The sequence below is a fragment of the Rattus norvegicus genome, chromosome 16 (genome assembly GCF_036323735.1).
Source record: "Rattus norvegicus strain BN/NHsdMcwi chromosome 16, GRCr8, whole genome shotgun sequence".
Taxonomy (NCBI): Eukaryota; Metazoa; Chordata; class Mammalia; order Rodentia; family Muridae; genus Rattus; species Rattus norvegicus.
The window spans coordinates 53,690,088-53,715,242 of NC_086034.1; the positions used below are offsets into that span (position 1 = coordinate 53,690,088).

The window sequence follows — 25,155 nt, forward strand, 5'->3', positions numbered from 1 at the left end:
TTTATTTAGGGTTGCTTATAAGTTCCTAATTTTTTTCTTTTGGTGATTTTGTTTTTCTTTTCTGATTATTTGTGATCTTCTGGCTTTGTGTTGGTGTTTGCACTTTTAGATAAGAGGCTATTTTAAATTTAATTTTTAAAAATTTATTTATTCACCCATTGCAAGGCTATGTGTGTGTGTTCTGTGCAGGTTCTGGGGATTGGACTCAGGTCATCAGGCTTGATGGCAAATGCTTTTGACCTACTGAGATGTCTTGTAAGCTCCACGATGATTTTAGACTTTTAAAGCTTGCTTCACTGGGCAAACCTAGTAGTCATGTATCTCATCAATGGATTCTGGGTTAGCCAACTGTGTAGTTAGAGTTGGATATGCAAGGCTAGGTTTGAATCTTGGGTCCACAGAAAAGAGCATTGCATCAGGGTCCACCGTGATTACATTGATGACTGAATTCCTAGAGCCCATGCTTGAATCCTCAGATCAGTGGGGCCACGATCTTATGATTGAGGACTGCCTTAACATGTTGATATTGAAATGAACCTGAAAACTGAGCCTCCAGTGGCCATGTTAACGAACTCAAGCCCGTGGGCATGGGTTTGTTCCTGAATCTACAATCGCTGTCCTGGAAATGAGCCCTGGAAATGGGACAATCTGGTGGCTGGCCTGAGGTATCATCCTGGAGCCTGGGTCTGCAGGGTCAGCCTGATAACTGGGATTTCCTGGAATGGACTTGTTTACATCTGTCTTTATTCATAGGGAACACATCGCCATTCTGTGCTGCCCAGGCTTAGTAGCAGGGTTTTATGGTTAAAGTGAAGGATCGAACACTCTTCAATGCCTATTCACTATGTCCACAGTTTCACCGGGGGCTGTAACCTATCATCTGGCTTTCTTAACACTTGGAAAGGCATGGGGAATTGTTCCCATGGATTCTTCTGCAAAGGGATGCGTGGTGGAGATTCCAATTTTGTCATGGTGTTTACATGACTTTCTGGAATCGGTAACATATTAAGTACTTGAACCTGGACTGGAAGGTCCATGGACTGTATTGACAGGTCAAACAGAAGACACTGATGCCAGAAGCCCAGTGTCAACACTGGAGCCAAGCAGAGACCAACCTCAGTGCCATATTCGGAGAGCTTGAAGACTAGCTTCATGTGAAGACTCCTTCTCCTCCAGCAGCACAAAGCAACCATCCTTCCAGGTAGCTACTCTCCACCATTCTCATTGTAGCCTATGTCTTAGGAATTTATTTTTTTAAAAAAGTATAACTATATCTGCATGAAAAAGTCTATTGGTGTAATGCACTAATTTCCTGAGGGTTTAGAAAATCTACAAGGAATTGTTTTTCTTTGTACAGCTATATTAATGTAAAATATTTTAAAGCCAAGGATAAGCTTTTGATTCTTTTCAAAGATGCTCTTTATGTGGGGGTTGTGGGTGATATTATTGTACTCATTCATAATAATTTTGCATAAATCTAGAAATTTAATAAGTGTTTAATTATTTGTATCAACTCTCTTTACAAAATTAATAGAAATAATTCTTCAAAATTAACAATAAATACACTAATACACACTAATTGTAGTCTAGAGGTCTCAATTTGTATCTTGGGGAGCATGATAAATATTTTAATTTTCTATATCCAAAATGTCCCCTCCTCCAAATCCTCTTTCTCCTGGTGATTATGTGTTGTGATTTGCAATTTAGACATTTACCAAAAAGGTGAAGTGTACATTAAATTAAATTGTCTATTAAATACATGGTAAACATGATCTCAACCTAGTAGTAGCTAAATTTATTTTTTTCTTTCAAAGGATGATTTTATTCAAACAAGTGGGTTATTTTGTTTCCTTGTTCGCTACAGTTTCCTGTGGTAAGTATTAGCCTGGGAGTTCAAATTAAGTTAGTGTGTGAAACTATACCACTCCTGGAGAAAGCCTTTAAAAGCTTTGGGGAAGAAGGCAGCTGCTGATAGTCCAAGGCAAGAACCTCTCCTTAGATACATTACTCCTGACACAGAACGGGGTGGGGGGGGAACTTAGAAGCTTCAATGCTTCTGCTAGCAGAAATTTCTGTATCAAGATTTCTCTCTAGCAGAGTCCTCCCACCCCAAAGATTTGCTTGTGTTTATTACCAGCCCTCTAAATAAAAACTCTACCTGAAAATCGGAAAGAATATCAGATATTGCATAATGATTGAGTCCAATCCAAGCTTCTGATTAGTATATGGTATTTTTAATATAAGGCATAGAGAGCCATTTCTGAACTGAAAACACCTGCTTTGGATTTAATGAGTGTAGTAACCCTTTGGTAGTGTGGATGGACAGCTTTAACACTAGATGTCAGTGTTCTTTCTCTGTGAATTCCATTACGGTTCAGAATGTGAGCATGGCCCTGGACACCCCCTTCTCAATAGTCATTATAGAGTGAGATTTCCCTGGGCATATCATAGTATTCCGATCAAAGCTGACTTTGTCTAGCCACACCTCAAGGGCTGATCTTGACTCTCAAGTATTTGGCAAAGATGAGCTTATCCTTGTCAATAGAAGCCATTTCTCTGGGTAAACTCATTGTTTTCCCTCTCTGCTCCCTCCATCTGGCCCATCAACTGTAACTGCTTTTCTGTGCCACAACTACTGCCATGATCAAACCAATTAAACACGAGCAGTGGTAGTCAGAGATGCTATGGGCCATGGCTATAAAATTTACGATCATGACAGGAACGTGAGACATGGAAATACATTTAATACTTGAGAACAAGTACTTTACATAGTCCTAAAGTACAAAATAATGATTGCTTGCTTTTCTTTAGTCTTTCTTATTTTTCTGCATGAATCTGTTGTATAAAAGTGTTATTCGTGAATAATAATTTTAATGAGAAATTATGACTATTAATGACAAATCATTTTTGACTTACCTTTGCTATTTATAGCTAATGTTAACACAAACAAGCACTTTTGTCATTCGTTCTTCTTCACGCTATTCTGTATGCATGTGACATTCTATGCACACATTCAATTATTTCTACTGATTCAAATTTTAGAAATAAAAATTTTTAGATACAAACATGTGAATACCTTTGAAGGTTTTATGGCATGCATTATGGTATTAGCTTCCAGAAAGGCATCCTCTGTTTGGTTTTCCCTACGAGCATGTGGGAGTGTTCAACCATCCCAGTTAGAGTGAGCCCTAACAGGCATCTGTTACTTTGTAGTCTGGCGTAGGATCACCGTTCTAAAATAGCATCCAGATTTCTTCCTGAGGAACCATCTCCAACGGATGGCCCACATGGTACTGGAGATGATTCTCCTGCTGCAGTCAGACCAGAACTGCAGACAGTGCTGGTGTGATGACCTGACCAGAGCTAGTCTTGTAACAGGCTTTTTCTCAGACTTAGAAAAAGGCTCAGATTTATTTTTATTTCCAACTCAACTTGAGCTGCTGGTCCTGCCTTACTAGTGTGCATCTTGAGATGAAGGCAGCATCACACAATAGAGTAAATCAACGCTGACACACTGTGCATGGATGCCATTCCTGAGCAGTGTCTAGTGCTCCATAAGCCATTGGCTGTGGACACATGGGTTTCTGAACTGTTAAACTCATTTATATTCAAACTGCTCTGATTGATTTTCTTTTATTTGTGAACAAAGCCAGCACACAAATATTGTTTCAAGTTTAATCTTTGTTAACCTGGCTGTTTAACCCAGTGTTCTGAGTCTGAGACTCTTACATTTTGTTTTTTTAACATAAAATGTATTTAATATTGACATATCATTTCTAAGAGATTATATTGTTAATTCAGAAAAAGAATGTGTTATCTACATTCTTAAAATATCATAAAGATTTAGACAATGATTTCTTTTTTAGAAAGTTATCTAAATTATCACTAATATGAAATATCAGGTGGAATATCGTGTATTTGTTTTTCTAGTTTAGAAAGAATTAATCTGTAGCTTGTATGTATTGACTTTGTGAATGATGATAGTTTTTAAATGTTTTTAATTGACACTAGGATTATACCACCCCTTTCCTCCCTCTAGTTTCTCCTAGGAACACTTCCTTGAGCTTCTCCCATGTTCCCCTCACTCTGAAGCTGATTGCCTCTCTTTTCATTTAGTATTAATGCTACATATGTACATATGTACACAGAGATGTATGAATGCAACTTGTTGAGTCCATTTTTGTTTGTGGGTATATGGTTTGTGTGTGCTTGTGCATATTGAACAACTAGTAAGTGGGCTCAGCTCTGGAAAAGGTTAATTCTCTTTCTCCAAAAGGTCATTAGCTGCCTATAGTTCTTTGTCTAAGGTGGGGCCCCATGAAATTCCCCCTTCCATGTTACTACATCCATTGATATTGCCATCGTTCTGGTCCCTTCTGGGAGGGACTGTTTCACAGCAAACTTCCTGATATTCTGGCTATCATTACCTTTCTGTGTTCTCTTTCATGATATCCCTCGAGCCATAGGTTTGGGATATGAGATGTAGATATATCGACTGGGGCTGGGAGCCCCACAGTATGTTGACCTCCGCATTGTGTCCAGTTGTGGATTTTTGTGATGGTGTCTGTCTTAGTTAGGGTTTTACTGCTGTGAACAGACACCATGACCAAGATAAGTCTTATAAAGGACAGCATTTAATTGGGGCTGGCTTACACATTCAGAGGTTCAGCCCATTATCATCAAGGCAGGAACATGGTAGTGTCCAAGGCAGGCGTTGTTCAGGCAGAGCTGAGAGTTCTGTCTTCATCTGAAAGCTACTAGCAGAATGCTGAGTTCCAGGCAGTTAGGATGAGGGTCTTAAAGCCCACACCCACAGTGGCACATCTACTCCAACAGGGCCACACCTTCGAATCATGCTAATCCCTGAGTTGAGCAAATACAAACCATCAGTGTCCATTTGCTACCAAGAGAGGCTTCTTTGATGAGAGAGAGTAGCTACCTTTATCTAGGAAGGGTGGCTCCTGCACTGTTAGCAGCTTTTATACACATATAGTTACTTTTATTAATTCGGTAAATTATCTTTTCATATCTGATGCTGAATTTTAAAAGTTTTAGCATTTATTTATTTTTACTCTATATCTGCACATGCGTATACATATATACACATGTGCTGTGGAGCACATGTGGAGATGAGAGGACAACATGTGGAGGCTCAGTTTTCTCTCTGCCACTCACCTAGAGTTTTGAGTTAAGATGCTTCATTTATCTATGGAATTTTTCCTTTTCTTTCTTTTTGATTATGTACATTTTTAATATGACTAAATAACTCAGTCATGGTCCATGGACCTGCAGTTTATTGAAAGACATCATTATAGATCAATTAGGTCATACAGACTCTGTGCAAACAAGGCTGTCATTGTTCTAATCATTACTGCTCACCATCGTTATCATTGCTGCCATCATCAACTGAGGAGGATAATCCATTCTCCAGTTAGAATGTTTCGACTCATTCATTCTCATTGACTGAGTCACGTGTTAGTTTACCAACACTCAACTGCAGGATAGAAACTTCTAGGCTGCCACTCGATGATGGTTTGTGATTTTGTATGTGTCTGTGCAATGGGATAGTGAGGGAGTCTCTGCTCAATAATTATGAGATGCTAACACATTAAAAAAAAAAGCAAGTCTCTTTATAGCTACTGTCAGCACTGGGCCTGCTACTCAGTGTGTTGTGCAAATGGGACAGCCTGGGTTGTACACTTGGGAACATATATTCCTAGGAGCAATTACCCAGGAAAATCTCCTCTTTCCAAATATAAATCTGACTTAAGAAGGTAGGCATGGCAACACCCCTCTGATAAGAAGAAAAACAGTATTGCAAGGTTGCCTCATCCAAATTGGACTCAGTGGCAGGATCTCCATATAAGTAGAACATAGAAACTCTTAACTTTCCGGTTCTTATTGAAAAACGTATTGTCTAGATAGCTATTCCTTAACAAACAATGGCAACATGGACAACACTGCCACTGGAGTATTGCATAATTAATGAAAACTTGACTGCTGAAAATGGACAGGCTGCCTGTTGGAAAGCTAAGTAAAATGATTTGAACTGAATCTTTTCAGGGAAATCCGAATTCTTCAATGGATTTAAAGACAGTTCTCTAATGATATATGGGGTGCAGGATACCCACATAATGGAGTTGTGAGTCAGCACAAGCAGTGTATCTTATTTTCAAGTTAGCTTACTTTCATTTTTGTAATAATTTGAAAATTATTTAGCCTTTCCCCATTATATTGAAAATAGAGTCTTTTCTCATGCAATATATTCTGATTATGACTTCCCCTCTTCTTCCCCTTCCAGTTCCACCCCCACCTCCCATCTTCTCCTGGTCTAATCCCTTTCTGCCTCTCATTAGATAAGAACAAAACTTCTAAGAGATAGCAATCAGACACAACAAAATAAAATATAATAAAACAGAAACCATCACATGAAAGTTGTACAAGGCAACCCAACAGAAGGAAAAGAGCCTAAGAGAAGGCACAAGAATCGGAGACCCATTCAGGAGTCCCATAAAAATACTCAGCTGAAAGCTATAAAATATATGTAGAGGACCCTGTGCAGACCTGTCTAGGCCCTGGTTCTTCAGTCTCTGCTCATATGAGCCTGACTTAGTGGAATCACAGGACTTTGTTTTCTTGGTGTCCTCCATCCCCTCTAGGTCTTAGAGTCTTTCTCCCTCCTCTTTCACAGGAATCCCTCAGCTCTGAGGGGAGGGATTTGATGGAGACACACCATCAGAGCTATGTGTCCTAAGGACTCTGACTCTTCCTTCTCTTCCCCTCCCCCCATCTCTCTCTCTCTCTCTCTCTCTCTCTCTCTCTCTCTCTGTGTGTGTGTGTGTGTGTGTGTGTGTGTGTGTGTAATGTCTGAATGTGGGTCTCTACAAATACAATTTTATTAAGAAATGAGCTAGTAGGAAATCAGTACTCAATATTTATTATTTTATTTAAGTAAGGCTGGGTAAACAGCATCATGGGACAGCACCTGCTGTGCTGGAAAAAAGGACAGAAAAGGATTGTGAGTCAGGAAGGATGAGTTTATGTCCGAGGATATTTATTCACTGTGTGGTACTAATGACATCTGAACTCTGAGACTCAGTTATTGACTTCCTTCATGGAAAAAAAAAAGGAAAAAACAAAAAAAAAGAAATGCAAATAATAGTCCTGACCTCAAGTCGCCCTTAAAGCGCTGAGGAATCTAGGGAGATTGTTGTCCTAAAAGCGTTTTGAAAAAATGCTGTATTTCCATTTTTAAGGTGAGATGTTTCCCCAGCCTGTTAGACAGCAGGCAGAAAAAATATATTTTAACAGATACTTTATGTAAAATTATATAGGCAATAAAAATTTTATTGCATAAATTTATTCAATTTTATGCATAAATGTCCATAGGATGACTTTATTTATTTTTTTTTTTTACGCCCCGCGGGGGCCCATAGGATGACTTTAAATAGCGTGCTGTATTGTTTAAACAGTTGTCATATGTTTCATTCTACCTGTGTGGTTGTATATATCTTTGGGTAGTCATTGGGATAAATAAAAAGGAAAAACAACATAGATGTATTTCTACTAAAATGGTTACACTTTCTCCGGAATCAACTTTTATATCACAGGGTGTCTGTCACAACTGTATGCAAATACCTTCTTCAGAGGTGGGGATCTGGCTGCCATCTACACCCCGGATGCCCAGCACTGTCAGAAGATGTGCACGTTTCACCCCAGGTGCCTGCTCTTCAGCTTCCTTGCCGTGAGTCCAACCAAGGAGACAGATAAAAGGTAAGATGTCCGTGAGTCCAACCAAGGAGACAGATAAAAGGTAAGATGTCCGTGAGTCCAATCAAGGAGACAGATAAAAGGTAAGATGTGCTGTTTTATCACTGCCGGGTGAGACGTTTCTCAAATAGCTTCCTGTCGTATGCAAAATTGGTGTCATAGTTCTCAGAGTGTTCACAGACTGATTGCATCAGAAGCTCCTAGGCTGGGTTTTCTCCAATGCAAACTACTAGAGTGCTGAACCCAGAGACGGAGATTCTAAACGACCACGGCATTTGTTCACACAGCATAGGAGGGAGTGATGCTTCAGCCAAGGCCTGAAGACAGAGCGTGTAACAAGAACGGGTCCTTCCTCACGCTGTAATACTTAGCTTTCTTCTTCACTTTCAACACGCTATACTGTCCCCACGTGTACACTTGTTATGTGTATAAATATGTTATTAGTCAGGTTCTGCATCTGAGGGAGAACATGAGTTTTTTCCTTTCTGAGATTATGTGGCTTCACTTAATATCACACATTCTAAGTCCATCCATTTTCATACAGTTTTTGTGATTTGATTTTTCTTCAGCACTAAATAGCATTCCTTTATATATTTTCTGTTTTATTCATGATTTATTATGCATTAATTATAATTTACTACAAATGCTACAAATGAAACAATCACACACCCAAATTAACCAGATCCAGAGACTGTACAATTCAGGGACCTTCTATCCAGTTACAGTAGTCATTTGAAAAGGAAGCATGGAACTTCGCAAGGATTCTATACTTTATCAAATATATATATATATATATATATTTTAATCATATATATATATTGCTTGCTGATAGAAGGTGAAAATTTCACCTGCATAAAGAAATATATTTGTTTTACTTGTTACCGTATTTATGGGGAGCAAAGTTGAAGATGTACAAACCAGGAATTTTGTTGATAATAGATTTGAAATCCAGCAGGCAAGCCTCAATGGTATATGTAGTGAGCCTCTCTCTCTCTCTCTCTCTCTCTCTCTCTCTCTCTCTCTCTCTCTCTGTGTATGTGCATGCATGTGCATGTATGCATGTGCGTGTATCATTAAGTGGTAATTTTGGCAAGGACAAATATTAGAAATATAGTTCGGAATTTTACCTTAATTTTCTTTCATTTGATCAATAGTCAAATGTAAATTTTTGCCTTCCATTTTCATACACATTACTTTTATCTTCGGTCTATCTGAATTTAAGAATTAGAAATTTGAAACTCATTCTCTGATCTCTACATGCTTACCTGTACAAAACAAAATAAAACAACAAAAACAAAACCAAAACCCAGACTGTATGTGTGATTCACTTTTTTTAAAACTTGAACTAGGTCCTAGGATTCTTATAAAGAGTAAAGTTAACACCGAGCTGATATTGAAGATTGAAAAAACCTCCCCTTATATGGAAACTACCAGATCAATAAACCAGATGAATATCACATACAGACCCAACTTAGCTGATTCAAATTTTTTAAAGTAAATTACAATATTTATAAAAATAATCACCATTTTAGAAAACGTAGAAGTTTCAGACAGGAGAATCATTGGTTTTAAAATCAGCTTGTGTAAGTTAACAAGATCTTTTCTCAAAATAGACTAAATAAAAGCTGGCAGTGGAATGGGAAGAACGAGGCTGTTGAGTGATTAGCACTTGATGAACATATCTGAAGCCCAGGCTTTCCTCCTCAGTCCCACATAAACCAAAACCAAAACCGATTATCTTCTGGAAAGAGGAGCTATGAAATAATCCTCAACTCTGGGATGTGGGTGGCCTTCTGCACTCGAAGCATGAACACTAAGAAAACCAACGATTGTAGATAGTATGAACTTGTCTTAAGAATGTCCTTTCCAGCACATGTCGAGAAATGTAATTAGTTTCCTGACCTTATTTTATTTATTAACATATCCAAAATGCTGTATAATTTCTTAATGTGTATTTGTCGTTTTATTCCCCTTTTAAAATGTGATTTTTTTTTAAACCAGGTTTGGGTGCTTCATGAAAGAGAGCATTACAGGGACTTTGCCAAGAATACACCGGACAGGGGCCATTTCTGGTCATTCTTTAAAACAGTGTGGCCATCAATTAAGTGGTAAGATGTGGATTTTTTTTCCAACTAAATTTATGTTACTAGCACTCAAACTCAGAGTAGTTTTTGCTGAAAGTCTATACTATGATGGACTTTTAGAAGAGAACACCGAGAAAGATAACAGACGGAGCAGCATCATGGACCTAAGGAGGGGTCTTTCTTCCTGATAATGTTCATGTCTTTATCAGTTGTAATGCACGGCCTTAAAGGGCTTCCATTATCTATAGTACTCACACACAATGTAAGATTTGTGGGAAATGAATGTGTAGTCCAGATAATAGGTCTTCTGTTCCATAGCAGACATTTCAGATAAGATTCAGGACACATCTCACCCCAAAGTGAACCCTGGAGAGTAAGTCATTGTCACCACCAGAACTGATTGTGCCCTTTCCACATCAAACAACAGTTGGTATTCTCTGGGGACAATTTAGGTGGTTACAACTGGGAGAGATGGTACTCTATGGTAATGGCCAAGGTTGGTGCAGTCAGACACAACAACAACAAAAAAAGTTCTGAAAAGTTCTGGCCCCCACTAGGGTCATTGAGAAGGGTTTAAGATAGTGGCTCTCAACTGTCCTTACGCTGCAGCTCTTTCTCTTGTTGTGGTGGCTCCCAACCATAAACTATTTACATCACCATTTCATAACTATAATTTTGCTACTCTTATGAATCATAATTATAAATATTTGTGTTTTCCAGTGGTCTTAGGCAACTCCTGTGAAAGGGTCTTTCAATCCCCCCAAAAGGGGTCATGACCCACAGGTTCAGAAATGCTGGCTTAAGAGATCTTGTTTGTCACTCAGTCCAGACTGCAGGACTGAGTTCTGTCAATCTTGCTAAGCATACTATTTCTTGCAAGGGGTGTAAATGCAAGGATGTTAGAGAGCTTTCTCTCAGGCCACCATTGTAACTGATGTCCTAGGAAACAACATCCTAATTTCCACACCATCTTAAAGGCTTAATACAAAGAGGGCGTTTTAATAAAACGATGGGGGCTGTTAGAAAGTGAAAGTGCTAACAAAGAATGAGTTGGGTTGTATCGTTTAGCTTTGTTTTTAACGTCATTCATTCCGTAGGCTCAAATTTCAAATGTTCTCATTTTGCCCCAATAACAACAACCCTCTCACCACATATACAGTCAGAGTCTGAAACTTAAGCTTTAGGGAGTTAATGAAGGGTGACAATGGCTTAGTTATAAATACTGCTTCACTGGTGTAATATCTTCTCTATCTTATAAGATCAAACCCATATACCAATATAACTTGCTGCATATTATTTGATGAAATGTTGTGTCTAATTATTGTGACCAACAACAAAATATAAAAAAATAGAAACATTATGCCTTTTCCAAAGCTGCTTAGTTGTCACATGCCCCCTCCCCCCTAGCTTAACCTTCTTCACTGAGTTTGGCTCTAAAGTTTATTTGCAACTTTCTCCCAAATACCTTTGAGAAAGATCTTCAAGTTAAAAAATGTTTGCAGGAACCAATTTTAGTAAAAACTATTGAGAGGCAGGCTTAATATTTACAGATAATCATTAAAAATATGTTTTATTTGTAACTACTTCATCCCAATCCTCAGTTCATTTCCTTTCTTATCTGAAGCAAATTTAAAAGAACCCCATTTTTATGATTTACAATTTTCTGCCCTGTAAACTGCTGGGAGCTTAGCACCCCTACACCCTAACATAATGCTTTTTCAATTAGTTTATATATACAGTCTGTCTCCTGTGTTTAAATTAATTTCACAATTCTTAGAAACTTATAGTTATGTACAATAGAATATTGTTTGTGCTAACACACACACACACACACACACACACACACACTGCTTGCTTAACTAAGAATCTAATTATGTTGTCTTAAAAACAAAACCTAAGAGCTTAATTTGGCTTGATTTCTGTTAAAAGAATCAACTATTTTTAACATGTAAGATAAACTTCAATGAAGGGATATTTTAAATAAACTGAAGAAACGTTTTAAAACTGGCGTGCTAGTGCATGGCTATAATCCCAGCACTAGGGAAGCAGGGGCAAAGAACATTTTAAGTTCAAAGCCAGCCTGATCTGAAGTGGGAGATTACCACATCCAGCATGGCTTGGGTCCTGGAAAACTGAGAGGAACATCAAGAGAATAAGAAAGGACAGACACAGAGACCCCTGTCCAGAGAAGCTAGAACAGTGTGAGCTTTGAGCACTGAACCTCCAATCCCCAGAGTGCTTATTAGACACAGCACAGTGGAGGGGTTAACTAGTCACAGAGGGGTGTCTCCCTCTTGGTCTCTCCTCTTGGTCTGTAATCATCTTGGAGTAGAAGGTGACGTCACGGTACACACTGGTCAATAGTTCCTAAACACTGTTGCTGAGACCCAGGGAAGGCTTTGCCGAAGTCCCATGGGGCTGAGCCATTGGTCCTTCACATGGCTACGGACTTCAAACTACAGATTTCACCTGCTCCTTTCACAGTTACTCAGGGCTTCCCATGGTTACCACAGGAGTTCCAAGCCAGCCAGTTTTGAAAGGACAAGAAAGGGTTCGGTGGCTGCGGTGGTGGTGGTAGTGGTGATGGTGGTTAATAGAATTTAAGAAAGTTTTAAAGCAAGAAGGAAAATGATTTCATTGTGCATATAAATAAATTGAGATAATCTGTTAAAGATTCGACACAGATATCAGTGTTGTGACTAACAGTCACAAATCACAATCAGACCTGAATAGATGAAGGAAGAGAAATAGATGCAGATCGTGATTTTGTTGATTTGTCTGTTTTTTTGTTTCGTTGTTGTTGGGTTTTGGTTTGGGGTTTTTGTTTGTTTGTTTTTGACTCAGAAGTCAAAGGCTCGATATTTGTCAATTACTTTGCGTCTCTGTCACACACTATCAGGACGGTTGCTTTCTTGGTTTATCAATACCTCTGATAGCCTTCTTCTGAAACTGTATTGTTCTGAATTGTTGCATATCCCTTGCAGTTTAAGAAGCAGAATAACCTGTGTTTAATGCAAAGGTCAGGTTAAGCACACCTGCGGTGAGCTAATGTCTAGCAGCACTTGATAATTTAGACACGTGATAAACATTTTAATTCCTGTACTTACCAGGGTGGTCACAAAAATGGGATACTAGCCTTCAAAATGACTCCGAGGGCTGAGCAGTTTATCTGTGTCCAATATACATATATTATAATACATATATATACATATATGTATGTATATATATATGGTCGAATGTCTCTCTGTGTTTCATTTCAGCTTGCCACCAAGACATATACGAAGGACTGGATATGAGAGGGTCCAACTTTAATATATCTAAGACCGACAGTATTGAAGAATGCCAGAAACTGTGCACAAATAATATTCACTGCCAATTTTTCACATATGCTACAAAAGCATTTCACAGACCAGAGTACAGGTGAGTGAGTCATGGTTCCCTGAGAGGACATTCCAGGATGCATCAGCATCCGCAGTGAAAAAGACAAGTCTGCTTCCCTCCAGTCAAAGACAAGGGGTGGGCAGTCCTGAGCCCCTTCCTTCCTTAAATTTCTTAGTTACATACTTAATTTCAGTGGAATTTCCTCCCAGAGATAGTGAACTTCGTTTAGTGACTGGTAAGCTATGTATGGGCATAATGTCAGACAATGATGTCCGCCACTCCATTTGCAGCCGCCTGTCCCCTTTGCAGAAGGGAAAAGTGTCTATTGATCACTAATGGCCCAACTGTGCCCCTTTGTGGTAACAAATATTATCTGCACACCTTTGCACACCTCAAGGAAGGAAGCATAACATCTTTTGTTGACACTCAGGAAGAGTTGCCTGCTGAAGCGCAGTTCAAGTGGAACGCCCACCAGTATAAAGCCAGTGGACAACCTGGTGTCTGGATTCTCACTGAAGTCCTGTGCTCTCTCAGAGATCGGTAATTAGATGACGATTATTCCTCTGTGTCTGTGATGTCCTAAGGAAGGGTTCCCAGAAACATCCACATGCTGTTCCCCGGGACCCAGGAATATGATGCCTTTTTATAGATGTGATTACGTGGAAATAGTTTGCAATCAGAGTTATTTGGGATTACCAGAATATGTGCCTATCCACTCTCAGGGGTTCTTAGATGATAAAGCGGGTAACAGAGAGGTCAGTGTCAGAGGTAGATAGACTTGAAAGGTGGAACAAGAGTCCGAAAGCCAAAGGGGTACCAGTGGTCTGTAGACATTGAAAAGGACATAGAACAGAGGAACAGAAGCAAGCCAACCTTTGACTGGCACCCAGGAAGACTTGCTTTGGCCTTCCAGCCTCTAGGAAAGGTGATAAATTTCTGTTGCTGTAACCTCTAGTTTTACTATAATATGCCTACAACAACATCATTAGAAGAGGAAGCTCCACCATAAAGAAAACCACAAGATCATTCTGTGGTATCCGTATCCAGAGAAATATGCACATTGTCGTGAATCAACCAAGCCCTGTAACTTCACACACAGAGGTAGCGCTAAATGAATTACCCGGACAGTTGCCTTCAAATTTAGGACACCAAGGTGTCAGTGGTGAGATTTACTGAGACCAGTCCACTTATAGTAAATAGTACCAATACTGAATGCTGGCCCTACACCAGGCCCTGTGTTAGGTTTCCGAATTCTGTGGTATGACCTCTGTCTGAAAGACTGAGAAGTCAGAAGCAACATAGCTCTTTCCCTATTTGTGTTTTCTTTTCTCTATGTGTCCCCACCAGGCTGTGCCATTCAGATGGCTTAAATATATTAACTATTTAATTTTAATATTCCCCTTTTCTAGTTTTTGGAAACTTGTCTATAGGAGATAGGGCTCTTTATTCAACAGTGTTCCCTTTTGTATACTGCGCTTATCTTAGACTGCACCCTGCAGCTATAGCCAGATGCCAGAGGACTGGGAAACAGGCAATTTAAAACTCAGGATGCTGACTGCTGCAAATACCAATTGTCATAATCACCTTAGTTTCTATGTTGAAAAGCAAGCAAACTCCACATCGTGTCACTGAGAAATGTTCACCACTGAGTTCACAGGTTGCCCCATGGATATTTTCCAGCACTTTGCCTTTGCAGACCTGAATGTAAGCCATGTCGTCACCCCCGATGCCTTCGTGTGTCGCACCGTTTGCACCTTCCATCCCAACTGCCTCTTCTTCACATTCTACACGAATGAGTGGGAGACGGAATCACAGAGGTGAGTGTCAGCAGCATATGCTCCCTTCTTAGCCTTTTCCGGTCCTAGCAGAGGCTTGCAAGGGTCTTGCTGGTTTCCCTAACAGCGCTGGAGCCTGTGGTTTAACAGGATGCTTTTCAGACGGGTGCAGGTTACTTCGCAGATTAGCAGATTCATCCTCACACTTTCCTTCTTCCATAAAACAAACGCGCTATTCACTCAGACCACAGTGGCAGGGGCAAAGGGAGCAGGCAGCGTTCTCACTGGCATTAAGGTTGAGGATTGGCTTGGGTAACAGCTGCTCATGCAATCCATCCTTTAATCTTGTGAGAAATCCGAGCCCTGCTTACCCTGATCTAGGGTCTAGTCTGACCTCTTCATCTTTACACAACACTTCCTTTATGTATACCCTGGGGCCGGCAAAAGGATGCGTGTGGACGTAATACCGCAGGCAGCATAAATCCAAACCAACAGTCCTTTGATGCCTTCTCTTTTTCTTTTTCTAATTAGAAGGTGGACTTTAATCCTCTGTCCTCTTCTCTGGCTGTCTGTACTTACTAGGTTTTTTTTTTTTTTTTTTTTTTTTTTGCCGGAGGGAGAGGTGGCTCCATTTACATTTAAGCCCTGTGATATTTTGGAGTCTTGTTGTCTGACTGACTGAAGAGAATTTCTCAGAATACAATTTACAGAGTTGCTTTAAAAAGAAAGGAAGAAAGAAAGAAGGTAAGTAGGTAGGTAGGAAGGAAGGAAGGAAAGAAGGAAGGAAGGAAGGAAAGAAGGAAGGAAGGGTGGGTCTTAGTCAGGGTTTCTATTCCTGCACAAAACATCATGACCAGGAAGCAAGTTGAGGAGGAAAGGAATTATTCAGCTTACACATCCACATCGCTGTTCATCACCAAAGGAAGTCAGGACTGGAACTCACACAGGGCAGGAGGCAGGAGCTGATGCAGAGGCCATGGAGGGATGTTACTTACTGGCTTGCTTCCCCTGGCTTGTTCAGCTTGCTCTCTTATAGAACCCAAGACCACCAGCCCAGGGACGGCACCACCCACAATGGGCTGGGTCCTTCCCCCTTGATCACTGGTTGAGAAAATGCCTTACAGCTGGGTCTCATGGAGGCATTTCCTCAAGGGAGTCTCCTTTCTCTGTGATAACTCCAGCTTGTGTCAAGCTGACACACAAAACCAATCTGTACAGGAAGGAAGGAAGGAAAGAAAGAATATGTCTAGTGCTTCTAATGCTGTCTTCTTTCTCTTTCTTGTTTATTTTTAATAGGAATGTTTGTTTTCTTAAGACATCTAAAAGTGGAAGACCAAGTCCCCCTATTATTCAAGAAAATGCTGTATCTGGATACAGTCTCTTCACCTGCAGAAAAGCTCGCCCTGGTAATGTCACTCAACCTCGATGGCGTGTGACTTGTGTCCTGGTTTGGTTCTTGGTTGCTGTAATAAATACCATGACCAAAAGCAAGTTGGGGAGGAGAGAGGTGTTTTGTTCACATGTCCCTGTTATAGCCGATTCCTGAGGGAAGTCAGGCTAGGAACTCAAGCAGAGGCAAAGACAGGAACTGAGCATAGACCTCAGAGAAATGCTGCCTTTTTGACTTGCTCCTGTGATTGATCATATATGTGTATGTGTATGTATGTGTATGTGTGTGTTTGTGTGTGTATGTGTATATGATGTGTAGATGACGTATGTATATGTGTATGAGTTTGTGTGTGTGTTTGTGTATATGATGTGTAGATGACGTATGTATATGTGTATATGTGTACGTGTTTGTGTGTGTATGTGTATATGATGTGTAGATGTATGTATATGTGTATGTGTTTGTATGTGTGTTTGTGTGTGTATGTGTATATGTATAGGTTGTAGATGTATAAGTATACGATGTATATGATGTATGCATCATGTGCATATGATGTGTGTGTGTGTGTGTGTGTGTGTGTATCAGTAGCCCATGACCACCTGCCCAGAGTGGATACTGCCCCCCAGTTGGCTGACCCTCTTCTTTCCATCATTAATCCAAAGAACATCCCATAGACATTCCTTTAAGTTAGCCTGAGGGAGGCAATTCTTCAAGGGATGTTCCATCTTTTCAGGTGACTCTTTTATGTCAAGTTGACAAACACTAGGTGTACCACATCTTGGGAGCCTCTAAGAGTTAATGAAATGGGTCTCAAGTCCCTAGAAACGTTGCCAATATGCCTTATGTCCTGACTTGTCATATCTCCTTTGGTGTTTGTATGTGGTGCAGAACCCTGCCATTTCAAGATTTACTCTGGAGTTGCCTTCGAAGGGGAAGAACTGAACGCGACCTTCGTGCAGGGAGCAGATGCGTGCCAAGAGACTTGTACAAAGACCATCCGCTGTCAGTTTTTTACTTACTCATTGCTTCCCCAAGACTGCAAGGCAGAGGGGTAAGGGAACCTTTCTTTAACGATAATCAGCAAGGTAATTTTTTTCTAGTTTTCTCTCTCTGTGGGTTTAATTTTGTACTGTTCATTTTTTTCCAGGTGTAAATGTTCCTTAAGGTTATCCACGGATGGCTCTCCAACTAGGATCACCTATGAGGCACAGGGGAGCTCTGGTTATTCTCTGAGACTGTGTAAAGTTGTGGAGAGCTCTGGTGAGTGAAGCTCACTTGTTATGGAACTGCATGGCTGGCTTGACTGCTGTGATGAATGTCTTGGTCTTATATAATGGGATTGTTTATATGGTTTCTGTTATGGTTTGTATGTGCTTGGCCCAGGGTGTGGCCCTGTTGGAGTAACTTGTTGGAGTGGGTGTGTCACTGTGGGTATGGGCTATAAGACCCTCATGCTAGCTGCCTGGAAGTCAGTATTCTGCTAGCAGCCTTCAGATGAAGGCACCATGCATGCCTGGATGCCGCCATGTTCCCATCTTGGCGATAATGGACTGAACCTTTAAACCTCTAAACCAGCTCCAATTAAATGTTGTCTTTATAAGAGTTGCCTTGGTCATGGTGTCTGTTCGCACAGTAAAAACCCTAACTAAGACAGTTTCCTTGGATAAAGGGAGGGAATGCTGATCTGTGTCTAATTCTGCCACACATCTCAACACTTTTCAGACTGTACGACAAAAATAAATGCACGTATTGTGGGAGGAACAAACTCTTCTTTAGGAGAGTGGCCATGGCAGGTCAGCCTGCAAGTAAAGTTGGTTTCTCAGAATCATATGTGTGGAGGGTCCATCATTGGACGCCAATGGATACTGACGGCTGCCCATTGCTTTGATGGGTAAGTTTTCGATCCATCTTATTTTACCAATGTGTGTGTGTGTGTGTGTGTGTGTGTGTGTGTGTGTGTGTGTGTGTGTGTGAGCATGCACGTGTATGGACCCTTACCTGCACATGTGTATATAAAGAGGTTAGCCTCAGGTATCTTCGTGTACTGCTTGCTTTTCTTATTTGTTGAGACAGGGTTGTTCACTGAGTCTAGTGCTAACCCTTTTGACTAGACTGGCTGCACAGCCAGTCCCAGAGATCTGTCTGCCTCTGTCTCCCGGCACATTCTTAGCCCTAGTTCAGTGTTGGGGCTCTGAACTTGAATGTTCATGTTTGAGAAGCAAGCCCTTTGCCCACTTAGCCATCTCCTTGGCCCTGAGGCATTTGTTTTGATGATAATAAAAGTTTCCAAGCCTTTGTCTAGAAAATATTATGATTTTAAATTTAGCTTATATATCTTTTACATGGTCAATTTAAAATTCAAAAGATATGTAGGTACATTTTAAGCAACAAAATAACCTTAATTCCTACTGGGGCTTATTTTAATCGTTACAGCTGCTTGATGGCTCTGATGTAATGAAAGCAATTGCTTTTAGGTCTGGTAAACTGAACTTAATTCTCCTAAAGCTTCTTCAAAAGGCACAGAAGCATTCCCGTATTTTTACTTGTAATAAATATAAAGCAATTGTTAAGTTTGTTTTGAGTATTTTCAACCACAGCTTTTATACTGTGCTCTGTAATCCTATATGGACACAGTTCAGCTGAATATGAGCCCCTCAAAGATTTTAGAAACAGTAAAGGGATCCTGAAGGAACACTGACCAAAATTCAATCAAAATAAAATGTTATGACAAACCTGAGGCATTCTGAGAATCCTCTCCTGTGCATATTTCAGGACTCCACTGGGTTTGTAAACATACAACATGCTTACTGTGCACTGTGCATGCCACCATGCTGTGTAGTACCAACAGATGGTACCCTAAAGACAATCAGACTGAAGATTATGTAATGTTGTGAACCATGGTGTCTGTAGTACGTGTGCCTTAGGTTTTCTGCTCTTACAAAACATAAGAGTTTAATTTCAAAGAACAAAAGCATTAAAATGTGTCTTGTCACAGTCGCCTTTGGGTTGTACAGTGTTAAACTTTGATTTTCAACATTGTTTCATAAAAACTCATTGAATGAACTTGGGTTTGGGTATTAGAGTTTCCAAAGCTTTCTAAATGGTCCTTAATCTAAGACTATCATTTGGTCCTCCATATGTATGTGAAGTGGTGTTCTTAGCATTATCAGTTATAAAAGTAAAATATTAAGAAACTCTTAAAAGCATTGAGGATGTTCTTTGTCTTATAGTATCAAATATTCAGACATATTTTAATTATGTATGTCGACATAAATAAACACGTTATTCTATTAAGATGTGCATTTGCTGATAAGTGGTAAAATTATCTGTGCACCAAAAATTGTCTTGTAGTAAGTTTCTTTATAATATATCATCAGTAAATGTTTAATATGTGTGCCTGCTTCATGTAATCACACACAAAAACAAAAAATTATCTTTTCAGGCAAAAGGGAGTCTCACATGGACAAAGTTTTATTATAAACTAAATCTTCGAAGTCCAATACTGCTGCTGTAAACAACAATAGGTGGCCTTGCCAGAAAAAGTAACTAGGTCATATGGAATGTTTTCGTTCTTCTCCCTCCTCCCCTTCAAAGAAATGTGCTAAGAAAAAGGAGCAAGGAAGGATGCCAACGTTACTTTGTTCTCCTGCTTCTCTCCTAGGATTCCCTATCCAGACGTGTGGCGTATATATGGCGGGATTCTTAATCTGTCAGAGATTACAAACAAAACGCCTTTCTCAAGTATAAAGGAGCTTATTATTCATCAGAAATACAAAATGTCAGAAGGCAGTTACGATATTGCCTTAATAAAGCTTCAGACACCGTTGAATTATACTGGTATGCAGCGTATTTAAGGGGAAACTGTACAATTCACTTGTATTGGCGTTAGCTTCCAGTTCAATTTGAGCGAGAAGACAGATCTGCAGCAATTGTCTTTGTGTCCTGGTTGGTGGGGCTGAGGGAGAGATGAGGCTGCCTGGGAAGTAAAAACCCCACGACCTACCATGCATTTGCTGCTACTTAAGGGGGCAAAAGAGCTTCATTACTTTCTCAGAGTGCAACGGAGTGTATGGTATTGAAACAGTTGGTATAGGGAAGATTTTGACATCTGGGGACATTGGGTATCTTTTGACAAGATTGGCAGGATGACTCTTGCTTGGGCTTAGGAATATACAACTATATGAACATGAATGGGACTAGAGGTTAGTGCCTAAGAAGACACTGGGCTGACAGTGGAGGAACATGAAGAATGGAACTGCCATTGGTGGCACATCACTCCACAGAAACAGAATGCCTGCCAATACCATTAGCTGCAAGTGTCTGCTAACAGTCATGTGTCCTTAGACAGCTCGCCTTTCTTCCTTCCACCTCTAATATCCACTGTATGTGTGCTGACTACTTCATTGCTTTCTTGCAATAATTAAGCAAGATATTCAAGTAAAATACCAGGACAGCATGGCTATGTTTGCTCTGCTTCTGAATTCTGTTACAGTGTAGGTTTACCAAAGCATAAGGATGTTTACCAATACATTTTGGTTGAAGAGTCCCTCTTCCCCATGGAAATTTCATTCTGAAATGCCATTCAAACTGTGAGAATTTCCTTGAATCATGGGCTTTAGAAATGGCTGGAGGGCCATTCTTTATACTCTTTAGTTTCAGCAATGGTTTCATTATATCTCATACATGGGCATGGTATGTTTTGATTGCATGCACCCCCTTCACCCTCTCTTGCCCTTCCCACTCCTGTTGTTCGCCCTACTCCTCCCGTGTAGTCCCACATGGCTCATTCTTGCTCTGTTGCTTTGTAGAAAAAGAATAAGGCAAAAGATAGATATTAATTTTTCAGATCCCTATCTATGGTTTTAATTAGCCTAAATCTATTCATGAAATTTTCTTTCAGAATTCCAAAAACCAATATGCCTGCCTTCCAAAGCTGACACAAATACAATTTATACCAACTGCTGGGTGACTGGATGGGGCTACACAAAGGAACGAGGTAAGCCTGGCATGTGGAATGTTCCTCTCTTATGTGCTAAGGTACATGGAGTAGAGCCACTCAACAACCCGTAGTCATGATCCTTCTGTAGATCCATTCAACAGCCCTTACTCATGGCCTTTCTGTTCATTCCAAAATGATCCCAAGAATATGACTTTTTTGCATTAAAAACTGATGAGCTAATCCATTAAACATATTACTCATAATAGAGATCATTTTCATGACTCTGCATCAAGAACTGTAACCCTATGGTGCTCTTAAGTCCACTGAAGCTCATCTGATCCCCAGTTCTCACAGCATCCCTGTTTACTATGCTCTCCCTTGCTATGAATAGCCAAAGTGCCAGCATCTCTTTAAGGACAGTGCCATATATATATATATATTATAGTATAGTAGTGCCAAATATATATATTTGTAGTATAATAAATCTAACTTTCCCTCTAATTATGCTGTTAACTTCTTGTGTAAAATACATAGATTCATAAAGACAAGTAGATTGCAGCACAATTGCCATTATTTTTAGCAGAATTTCACACAGGGATAAACATACATCTGTATTAATGTAATCCTTAGCAAGTTGTTTGAATATCTACCATAATGTTTAAATAACTATGCACAAGAACAATATCTTCCTTTCTGTTGTAACTACAATTCAAAGAATCCGTGACTCTTACACAGCAGTGCTGGTGACAATATCACACTTCCGTATTTGTTATCTGCATTTGAAACAGAGGGTGGGGTTCAGCCTTACTTGGAAGGGAGAGACTGTAGAGGCCAGTTTTTCTCCTTCCCTTCCTCGGAGTTTATGGATAGATCAGTTGTATGCGTGGCTCTCAAATCAAGGGATCTGTGTGTTAAGACTTGAGACATTTCTCTAGAAATAAGCATGTTTTCCTTTTAGACTGAGTGCCAGATAGCATGTTTGAGTGATTTTTTTAAAAAAAGAGATGATTGGCTGTGTCTTCTTTATATTTTCTGAACCAGTTAGTACTGTATTCAATTAATCCTCATTTTCACTATGTTGACTTGGCTACAAATACGTGGACACACACATATACATGTGTGCACATGCACACACATACACACACATACATATACACACATACATACATACAACCAAGAAATATAGAAATGGGTGTAGAACAAAATACTTCTCTGCTGTTAAATGTTTGGGATTTATTTTCATAAATTGTATATTTGTGTTATAATTTGAATTTATAAAACAATGAAAGGCAAGAGCATCCACGTATTAAAGGTACAAATGTTTAAAACAACATATTTTTCTGAGGAGAGCCTTGGTTGATACAGGAGGATGGCTGAGATCATAGAAACCAAGTCTGTGGTAGCTTGGGTGATAGGGGAGCTTCAGTCAACACAGATCATTGCTTCTTCATCTCCATCTCCCTCCCCTGCTCTCCCTCCACTTCTTGCTTCCTTTCTCCCTCCCTCTTTCTCCCCTACTTATTGTATTTCCTCTCTTTAATGCTACTTCCTGATTGCTTCATAGGTGAGACCCAAAATATTCTACAAAAGGCAACTATTCCCTTGGTACCAAATGAAGAATGCCAGAAAAAATATAGAGATTATGTTATAACCAAGCAGATGATCTGTGCTGGCTACAAAGAAGGTGGAATAGATGCTTGTAAGGTAACTCTGGGAAAAATACGTAATAGTTCACTGGAGACTGCTCATCCAAAAGCAAATTTCCCAAGTTACATTTCATTAGTTTCAGTTTTGAAGTTGCAGAGTTAAGTGACATGGAGACTTTTTTTTTTTTAAAGATTTATTTTTATTTATGTGAGTGTACACTGTCACTGTTTTCACCAGAAGAGGGCATCGGATTCCATTACAGATGGTTGTGAGCCACCATGTGGTTGCTGGGAATTGAACTCAGAACCTCTGGAAGAGCAGTCAGTGCTCTTAGCTGCTGAGCCATCTCTCTAGCCCCAGACCTGGAGACTTTTTAAACAGCCTTTAACAAACTAAACACACACAATGCACATCATGTGTTCCTTATAATAGTTACGTTAGAATTTGTATTGACTGTGACGGGTGTGTCACAGTCAGTACAGGGACATGCCATATTTAAGGACAATTTTACATACATGGTCATGCTAAAATACAAGGAAACAGATTTATTTGAACTTTGGGTAAAGATGCTAAAATTGTTGGGTTTATCTGAGAACGGGAGAGGGAATAAATTGGCCTTGTAACCATCCACTTACTTTCTTCATGGCTAATGGGGTGCAGAGAAATTGAGAAGTTGCATGTGTGATATGTAAAATATGATAGCAAAATGTTAAAGACATCTATCTTTGAACAAGGGGCTCCTAATTTGAATCATCACTGTTATAGCTCTCTATCATTTTTTTTCTACTCACTGTGATCCAGGGAGATTCCGGTGGCCCCTTAGTTTGCAAACATAGTGGAAGGTGGCAGTTGGTGGGTATCACCAGCTGGGGCGAAGGCTGTGCCCGCAAGGAGCAACCAGGAGTCTACACCAAAGTTGCTGAGTACATTGACTGGATATTGGAGAAGATACAGAGCAGCAAGGAAAGAGCTCTGGAGACATCTCCAGCATGAGGAGGCTGGGTACTGATGGGGAAGAGCCCAGCTGGCACCAGCTTTACCACCTGCCCTCAAGTCCTACTAGAGCTCCAGAGTTCTCTTCTGCAAAATGTCGATAGTGGTGTCTACCTCGCATCCTTACCATAGGATTAAAAGTCCAAATGTAGACACAGTTGCTAAAGACAGCGCCATGCTCAAGCGTGCTTCCTGCCTTGAGCAACAGGAACGCCAATGAGAACTATCCAAAGATTACCAAGCCTGTTTGGAAATAAAATGGTCAAAGGATTTTTATTAGGTAGTGAAATTAGGTAGTTGTCCTTGGAACCATTCTCATGTAACTGTTGACTCTGGACCTCAGCAGATCACAGTTACCTTCTGTCCACTTCTGACATTTGTGTACTGGAACCTGATGCTGTTCTTCCACTTGGAGCAAAGAACTGAGAAACCTGGTTCTATCCATTGGGAAAAAGAGATCTTTGTAACATTTCCTTTACAATAAAAAGATGTTCTACTTGGACTTGATGGGACAGAGCACCTTTTCATATAAACCACCTTTCTGGCCATTGCTGCTGAGTCCTGCATGGTCATGAGTAAGGAGCTCGTGACAGGGTTTCCCACCCCTGGAGCAAAACCAGCTAGATGTTAGGCTTGTTTGTATAAATTTCAAGTTCCTCCTTTGGGAAGTATTCTCTCTGCCTAGATTATTGGGGGAATATCCTCTCTGTCAGGGCAGCCCTTAAGATTGTGGGAAACATGAGAATATATAATTTCTCTACAATGCAAAATATAAGGATACAGTCTGAATTATATAAGGAGATCCATGGACCTAAGAGAACAGAGGCAGCTACACTATGAGCCAGCTTGTCAGAAAGATACTACTGAAGGAGTTAAAGAGATAAAGAGATTTGGGGAATAGCTATCACAGGGCAAGATCCCACCCAGCTAAGTTTATTATTTGTGTTTACAAAGACAGCCAGATTCCTGAGTTCAAGGTCATCCTGGGACAGAGCTGGTTTAGGCCCAGGGTAATGGGGGTCCCACTCAGCTAGCTTATTGTCTATGCTTTTAAATGCAGGCAGATTTCTGAATTCATTTGCCATGTTAAAAAAAATGTACCTGATGTCTTTTCCTAAGATATACGGGTCTAGAGTCATGGAATGCTGATTCATGGGTTAATCAAAAGGGAACCTAGAG

At 40.0% G+C, this 25,155-nt stretch overlaps 1 protein-coding gene across 4 annotated transcripts; it reads left to right on the top strand.

Moving 5' to 3' along the window:
• The first annotated feature begins 92 nt into the window (after positions 1-92).
• On the top strand, positions 93-24,483 carry Klkb1 (kallikrein B1). Of its 4 annotated transcripts, none has more exons than XM_006253121.5 (15): positions 93-1,201; positions 1,815-1,873; positions 7,611-7,773; positions 9,772-9,878; positions 13,115-13,274; positions 13,666-13,775; positions 14,932-15,052; positions 16,307-16,416; positions 17,286-17,448; positions 17,545-17,657; positions 18,120-18,288; positions 20,059-20,234; positions 21,298-21,393; positions 22,901-23,040; positions 23,785-24,483. In XM_006253121.5, the coding sequence occupies exons 2-15, from the start codon at positions 1,816-1,818 to the stop codon at positions 23,974-23,976; spliced, it is 1,878 nt and encodes a 625-aa protein (XP_006253183.1). In that variant the 5' UTR covers positions 93-1,201; position 1,815; the 3' UTR covers positions 23,977-24,483. The 4 variants fall into 4 exon arrangements, with proteins under 4 accessions (XP_006253183.1, XP_063131126.1, NP_036857.2 ...); NM_012725.2 differs by having other exon boundaries at positions 1,139-1,201; positions 14,893-15,052; XM_063275056.1 differs by lacking the exon at positions 1,815-1,873 and having other exon boundaries at positions 96-1,201; positions 14,893-15,052.
• Positions 24,484-25,155: the final 672 nt, after the last annotated feature.